We start from the raw sequence: 8,346 nt of genomic DNA, 5'->3' as shown, positions 1-8,346 counted from the left end.
AACAACAACTATGATATTATAATATGCCTTTTGCCCACTGTTACTCCGTTAGCATGGCTAAACTATTCTAAGGCTTTTCTTCCTTCAAACTCTGACATGAGTGCCTGCTTGCCCTTGTGCTGATTTAAGATTTTCTCTCTAAGGGTAGGTAACACATGCACAGGATTCAGTTGATACAGGTAAGAACTCTAATTGTTTTTTCTTGAATAAGAAATGAATTAATATGAATAAATAAATGTATAAGGTGATACATCAGGCTCAGCTTCCTATATAATCATTTCCATCTTTGCATTTTTATTTGTGAATCCACGAAGTTTCTTGCTTCATTTCCTTACGTCTTTGCAAAGTCTCTGCTTTCATTATGATTATTATTACTATTATATTTATTGTCTAACTAAACCATCTCCATCCTTTGCATAACACACCCAAGTGTAAAGAGATTATATTTTTCCCTCTCTGAGTTGGATTTAGAGGATTCAACACTCCTCTTCATTTGTACAGCCCATGTTATGACCACTGCTTCTTTCTAGCCACCGTTTCTTTTTCAATACTGTTGGAATTCTTTTAAAAGAGTGAACCCAGTTAATGCCTCTGTTTCCTGAGACCCACATTGCTCAGGAACGATGTCATATAGGGGCAAGTTTGTGGAGGATCTGATACCAGAGGTCCAGATGCTTAAGCAAAGGATATGTGGTATTAGTTGCAGTTAACTACAGCATCTGTAGCAATCCTTCTTCGTTTTTTGAATTTGTCTATGTCATTTCTAGTATCACTGCAGCATATCTAGAAAATGTTACCCTACTCAGTATACAGAAGGAACTTGAGAAGGGTTATTTATTTTATTTTAGCTTGTTTGCTTTCCAGATTTCTTCTCACATTATGGCTTTTAAATGAATCAGTGAAAAAAAAATGATGTATAGATGCAGTTTACATATACCTCTTGAACTCTTCTTGGAAAAATTAATCAAGATTACTTTTTAACATTTGTGATTCATGTATTTTATTGAGAAAAATAAAGCACTTTCCTAAAATACAGTGCAAATAATTGCAGGATGACCACTGATTCTATGTCCTAAAATTTTTTTTTTTTTTTTTTTTTTTTGATAAGTTTGCAGCTAACTCATTTGGCGGCAAAATCTGACACGGGGTGGCTGAAGAAATTCTATTCTTTACTCATCTCTCTCAGGATGAGTAACCCACACATCTCACCACAAAAATGATGGCTGTGTTTAAAGGTGGGGCCGCACTCCAGGCCTCCCTAGGGGATTGGGTGTTGTTTGCTTCTCTGTTCTTTCAAAAGGCCCCAGGGTGCTGGTAAGGGGTGCTGGACCTGGACCCATGTATAGAAGGGATTAGCACTGCATACTGTGCATTTCGGTACCTAATAAAGATCAGCTATCTTTGCCAATTTTTTGTTTGTTTATTTACATTGAAAACCTGACTGGATTTAAGCTGTAGGGGTCTGAATAAATGACTGACATTTTCAAGGTACAAAAAGCAGTGATTTTTCTTTTGCTGAAAGCACATTCAGAATGCCAGTGGAGAGAGTACTCACTGAGGCCTCTCCCTTTCCTCACCCCTTTCTCTTTCCCAACAGGAATCTCTCTGCTCAGCTATGAGGCATCTGTACCTTCTGTGCTCATTGTCACCCATGGCCGCCTGCTGGGCAGGTCCCAGGCCATTCAGGTGGGCACCTCATGGAAGCAAGTGGACCAGTTCCTTGGAGTTCCGTATGCTGCCCCGCCCCTGGCAGAGAGGCGCTTCCGGGCACCAGAGCCCTTGAACTGGACAGGCTCCTGGGATGCCAGCAAGCCAAGGTATGGGTTGAGTGGAGCACATCTTGGTAAATACTCAGAGAAATCTTCTCCATTCTAATCTATCTAACTGGGACTCAGTAGCAGAGCAGTGCATTGTGGATAAAGCAATGTATGGAGGATGGAATATATTAGCTAAGGTATCATTAAGTGCTGTGACAGATAAACTCCTAGTATCAGTGACTTAACACTGTTTTGCTCATGTAAAGCCCATCTGGTGATGGAGGGGCCTGTATGCTCTGCTCCATGCAGTGATTCAGGGACCCAGGCTGATGGAGGCTCTGACTTCTTCAGCATGAATCTTCCAAAGTCCCCCAGATATTGATCCAGGAAGAGAGGCTGTGAAAGAATTGACAGGAGAAGTTCCCATGGAATAAACTTGGAAGTAGGGTTCACACATCACTTGCACCGGTATTGCAGTGGCCAAGCTCTGCTTCCTGGCCACATCTGATCTTAATGAAGCTGGGAGACACAGCATTGAAGGAAAAGTAAATGAGCTAATGAAAATTTTCCCACTAGGAACAAAATTGCAAGTTTTTTTTAAAGCACCCATATCCTATCTTCTTTCCTCATCGAAAATTTCATTTTCCTCTTTTCCATGTATTTATCACTTTAAATAGCAAGCATATTGAAGAACAATATTGTGATTTTTTTCTAATTAAAGCATACTCAGAGTACCTGTGAAAACAGCACTTATTGCTGCTGCTCTTCTCCTTCCCACCTGAATCTCCTTCCCAACAGGTACCCCATGGCTCTATCCTCAGGCAGCTGTACCCCCCATACCCACTACCACCATGGCTGGCTGCTGAGCAGGTCCATGGGCCCATTACCAGATAGAGTGATGAGCTAGGAGGCTCTTGAAGTACTCCAGGAAAAGGATGATAAGGACTTCAGCTAGGATGGTGGCTGTGGGAGTGGAAAGGCATGGATTTCCATCTGCTCCACTGCTGGGAAACAAAAATAACAAATATGCATGAATTAAAGTGCCTTACCATGTTAGGATGTACCCATTTGACAGATGAAGTGATAGAGTCACATAGGTTTTGAGTGGAGAGTAGTTGAGAGTTTGGGTCATTGTAGTCTGGGGCTAGTGAGGATTGGGTGATGAGCCAAGTCACTCATTGGGTAGATGACCATTGTGCTGCCATTAGACATGATCACAGCTGTAGTCTCAGCTCTTATACTGGGAGATGCTCAAACTGGCACTGCAGGACTCTGTACTGGTGTAGAAAGCAGGTAGGTCACCCCCTCCAGAAGAGCGTATGCACCCTTGGAGCAAAGAAGGGCCAAGGTCCTGAGTGGTTTTCATCATCGTCTTCTCTATCTCAAGCTATTGCGTCAGCAGCCTTCTCTAAATTGATGCATTGTCTCTGGGGAATGTTCTTCCACAGGCCAGTGGCCAGAGAGTGGTGGGCACTCTGTCATTCCTTCCATTCACTGCCACTCCCATTTCCTGAAGCTGCCTAATTTCTGCAGAGCTGGTGGGATGCCAGGCTTTGGAATGGGTAGTGGGCTCTGATTATGGTGGCGGGTGGGGAGGGGTAGTGATGGAGCATGTCTTGGAAGTCACCCAGTCTGTATCTGCAGGGCCAGCTGCTGGCAGCCAGGCACCCAAACATCCACGTCTCCTGGAGTCAGTGAAGACTGTTTGTATCTCAATGTGTTCATCCCTCAGAATGTGGTGAGTTCAGAAGCACTTGCTATGGTTGCCCTGAAGACTGTCCCATTAGAAATCCAATGTCCCCACTGTGGCCAGCAGAGTCCGGTCTCCTCCTCTGTGGCCTGCTGAGCTGAGGTTAGGTGATTTGCCTAAAGTCACTCAGCTAGTGAGTGATGTGTGGACTTGGTCAGTTGGTCCTCAGAGCTCGTGGCTAGAACAAGTGAGTGGTGACCTTGAGTGTGTGTTTTTTTCATAGTGTCAGGAAGAAGACTGTGGAAGTTGTTTGCAGTTTAAAGAGCACTTTTATATCTGTGATTTTATTGGTCTTCACATCCACTCTAGGAGGATAAATAGATTAATAGATCGATCAATCCATGAACTGATCGACAGAAAAATGTAGCGTGATATATTTACCCTTATCTTAAAGGTACAGACCTGGGGCTAAGAGATGCTAAGTGAGTCACGTAAGCATATTCAGTTGGGCAGAGTGGAGGCTCATCCCTGTCGCTGTGTTCCAGAGCCAGTGCTCTTTCTCCTTAGGGCATTTTCCAGTAACAGAGAGTTTGGCTTTTTCTGCCTTGGGCTGTCCGGGTTCCATCCTGACCTTGGGGGAGGAGCAGTGATGCCTCAGTCCAGATGGGCGGTACCTGGTCTCCAGGCGACAGGCCCTGTGCAGGAGGGGCCAGCCTCCTGGACACTTCCTGTGGCTGTCATTGAGGCAGGAGCTGAGGACTGCCCCTTCCTTCTGTGCCTTGCCCTTGCCTCGCAGCCACAAGCCAAATGGCCTTCTCCCTTGTTGGTGAGCTACCCAATAAAGATGAGTCAGGGTACTTTTAGGAGGGGATACAGGGCCCCTTCACTGATCTGTCCCACAGAACAGGACAAATGAACTCAAGACCACTCAAGCTGGTCTTTCTCTGTGGCATTTAAAAAGACCTCATATTTGAAGAATCCACAACCAGCAAGTGGTGACATCTGAGCTGGAATGTCACAGAGGAAGAGACTCCAGGTCAGCCCCTTCCTCTCTGTAAGGCGTTTCAATGAGTGACTCCACTGCTCTGCACCTCTGCTTTCACAGCTGTAGAGTGGGGTGCTTATGTTCACTATAGATTCTACCTCCTTGGGTGGAAGATCAAATGATACATTCTAGGCGAGAGCCTTTAGCACAGCACTTATGGGGGCAGGTCCTCAGGCAGTGTTTGCTCTTGTGAGGGGACCTCTTTGTAGAAACATCTGTGTGTCTGTCTGAGACCGTCATACGTGGAGTGGTGATGTCACAAGGACACAGGACCTTGGATGGAGCATGAGTTACCGGGTGCCTGCATATCCCAAGGCCTGAAGTGGGGCCTCAGATCCCCAGCTCAGACACATGATTCTAATATAATATGGTCAGCCTACTTCCAAACCCTCAGCTCTGCTACCTCCTAGCTGTGTGGTCTCAGGCAAGCTATTTAACATGTCGAAGCCTCTGCCTCTTCATCTGTAAAATGTGAATAATAAGAATCTGCCAACTTCATGGAACTGTGTGAGGCCTCATTGTAAACACCCGGCACAGTGCCTGGCTCTTAGTAAGTGCATACTAAACTCTAGCTCTGTGTTACCAAGATGGGTCCAGTCACAGAGCACCCAAGGGATGCCAAGGACCCGGAATGCTTTTCTGGAATAAGCCGTGGGCCAGAACTGGGAGCTGGAAGGCTGTGTGGTACCATGAGATGGGCTCCAGGTCTGCAGGGAGCTGCCATCCCTGACACCTGCTCACTCTGCAATGTGGGAGAAGTGTCCTCACCTTTTGTGACCTTCAGTTTCCTTCTCTATGAATGGGATTTAGTAGTTTACTCAGGCTGCTATAACAAAGCACTGCAAGCTGCGTGACTTAAACAACAGAGAGATTTTTCTCAAAATTCTAGAGACAGAAGTCCAAGATCAGGGTGTTGCAGGACTGGTTCCTTCAGAAGCTCCTCTCCTTGGCTTTTAGATGTTCCTCTTCTCTTCCTTGTGTCTTTTTGTGGCCTTCCCTCTGTACCTGTGTCCTGATCCCCCCTCTTCTTATAAGGAAACTGGTCCTATTGGATTAGGATTCACAAATATGACTTCGTTTTACCTTAATTACCACATTAGGCACTATCTCCAAATACAGTCAACTGCTGAGGTCTTGGGGGTTAGGACTTCAATGTATAAATTTGGAGGGACACAGCTCCGTCTACTGCATGGGGCTAAGTATGCCACAGAGTTGGCCAGAGGAGTCCTGTGTCAACCAAGAATCAGGCTCCAAGCATGGGAAAGGTGCCTTCTCCACGCTCTAGCCTCATGTTTCTCCAATTCCCACAGGCCCCAAATGCATCCGTGCTGGTGTTCTTCCACAACACCATGGACAGGGAGGGGAGTGAAGGATGGCCGGCTATCGACGGCTCCTTCCTGGCTGCTGTTGGGAACCTTATCGTGGTCACTGCCAGCTACCGAGTGGGTGTCTTCGGCTTCCTGAGTTCTGGTGAGTTGCTGCCTCTGGTGGGAGCTGCTGACCTCCTGAGCCAAGGCTCAGCCCCTTTTTCCGCAAGACCCATCCCCTCACTGCCCCTGCTCCTCCTCCAGCCAAACTAGGCACACAGTGGAAATTTTAGCACATTCGGGAGACCCTCCAGGGATACTGACACCCATAGACAAGGATAATAGTTGCCATTTATTGATAACTTACTACATGTCTGAGCTGCGCTGCTCCAAGTCCATTACAGGTCTTAACTTGTGATGTGTGTGTATGTGTGAGTGCATAGTTTAAAGAGGAAATTGAGGCCCAAGAAGATTAGAAACTGGCTTAAAATTATACAGTCAGGGAACAGCAGGGCCAGGAATTGACTTGCCCTGAGCAACCCTAGGGGATGAGTTATATAGCTCTTCTGTCCACAGGGAAGCCATCTGATTTGGAATCACGGCTGTATCAATAAGGAGATTCTCACCTCCTTTTAATACTGGCCTCACTTGTGAACAATGGACTGTCCCCTGTCACCAACCTGTTGATCACCCCATCTAGCCTCCATCTTTCCCACTGACTACTAGGGCTGAAGTGAGCCCTGGACCAACCCAAATATCCTTCATCCACGTCTTTTCCTCCAGCTACCACCTACAGCAGGGAATGTGTCAGCTGCAGTGGTTGGGGCAGACTCACTGGCCTTGGAATCTGAAGAGCCCAGGGCCACCTCTGGCTGTGGACCCTCGGACAAAACCTTTCCTTTCACCCAGTCTCAGTCTTGTCCTCGGTAAAATGGGGATAATTTTACCTGACTTCTAAAGTTACGATGAGGCTTAAATGAGGTAATACACGTAACAGGTTTTCAGAGACTTGAGTTTTGCACGTCTTCGAGGATAGTGACTACTTCATCTCTGTTTCCCAAGGGTCTCATTTAAGATCTGAGATGTCCTACATGCTAAGTATGGGTGGGCGAATGGAAGATAGAGTGGTCAGAATGACCAGATGGACTAGAATGTGTGTGAATGTGTGGAGTCGACATCCAGCATGAGCAGAAGCCGGGATGACCACATGGTGTGAGGCCTTGGGTGCTGCTAAGAAGATTCTAGACGTATGAAATGGGCAACGAGTTAAGGCAAATGCAACCAGATGTCAATGTAGATGAGAATGAAAAACAGATTTTAGATTTTTTTGATGGGGAGCAGGATCAGCTGGGAATCCAAGGACAGACAGAGCTTCCCCTTTCCTGGCTCTGAGAGACTCTGAGTCCCTCATTTGGCCTTTCCAAATCCCAGTTTTCTCGGTGGTAAAAAGAGGAAAATTATTCCCATCCTCTTTCACGTATATGTAGTGGTGAGAAGTGAATATGGTGACTGGGGTTTTATGGAAGCTCTTTGGAGAGTGCTTCAAGAATTATTCACACGTGAGTTTATTTTCCTCTTTGAAGAGGGAAATCTCTTTGCCTGGGTTTGCTTTCCTCTGTGTGAACACAAGACTGACCATAATTTGTGCCATTGGTAGCCCCTTCCTCTAGATGTGGTGACATCAGGACTCACCCCAAGGAGCCTGGGCCTGGGGAGCTTTTTTCAGACATGGCTGTCTTGTTGGCTTAGAGCATTTCTAGACAGAAGAGAGTTTCCATATGTCATCTGTCCCTCAGTGGGCGGGGGATTATGATTTCACAGAGTGTAATCTTGTTGAGAATTCATGTGCTTCTGCAGAAGCAAACTCATTTTGGCTGCCGGCAGGGGCAGCCTTTGGGGAGGCAACGGAAGCTTCCAGAACACCCAACCCCACTCATTCCTGATGTGCACCAAGCCTGCCTGTTGATTTTGCTCAAGGGAAAAACTATCAGCAAGAGAGAAGGAAAGTTACACTTATGGAGTGTGTCTGTCTTCACCAGATATTTCTCCTGGATTACCTCATCTACTTCTCACAGGAGATCTCTAAGGCCGGCAGGGAGCGGCCATTTCACAGATGGGTCAGCGGAGCTCAGTGAGGCTGAGAAACATTATCGCCACAGTCACAAGTGGCATCCTGTGCCTTAAACTCTGTTGGTGGAACAGCAAGAAATACTGTAGTGCAGGGAGCTCCCTCAGATGGCTGGACATGCCCTTTTGATTCCGTTCTTCAGCTGTGCTGAACAGGGTCTGTCTTTCGCATTCGTTTAGCCACAGGCCATTTTCTTTCTTTCTTTCTTTCTTCTTTTTTTTTAAATTTTACTTTAAGTTCTGGGATACATGTGCAGAACATGCAGGTTTGTTGCATAGGTATACATGTGCCATGGTGGTTTGCCGCACCTATTAACCTGTCATCTAGGTTTTAAGCCCCACATGCATTAGGTATTTGTCCTGATGCTCTCCTTCCCCTTGACCCCCACCCCTCAACAGGCCCGGGTGTGTGTTGTTTCC

The 8,346-nt window shown here is 46.3% G+C and overlaps 1 protein-coding gene across 1 annotated transcript in view; it reads left to right on the top strand.

Moving 5' to 3' along the window:
• TG (thyroglobulin) overlaps nt 1–8,346 on the top strand; it is a 287,674-nt gene that overhangs the window by 163,121 nt on the left and 116,207 nt on the right. Inside the window, exons 38-40 of the mRNA XM_011977089.1 lie at nt 1,598–1,817; nt 3,402–3,495; nt 5,803–5,962. Of these exons, the coding sequence (XP_011832479.1) occupies nt 1,598–1,817; nt 3,402–3,495; nt 5,803–5,962 (474 nt within the window). The remainder of the gene's footprint in view (nt 1–1,597; nt 1,818–3,401; nt 3,496–5,802; nt 5,963–8,346) is intronic.

The sequence above is a fragment of the Mandrillus leucophaeus genome, unplaced genomic scaffold, assembly GCF_000951045.1.
Source record: "Mandrillus leucophaeus isolate KB7577 unplaced genomic scaffold, Mleu.le_1.0 Scaffold173, whole genome shotgun sequence".
NCBI classification, from domain to species: Eukaryota; Metazoa; Chordata; class Mammalia; order Primates; family Cercopithecidae; genus Mandrillus; species Mandrillus leucophaeus.
The sequence above is the reverse complement of the archived record's forward strand: the minus strand, read 5'-3'. Positions and strand labels throughout refer to the sequence as shown.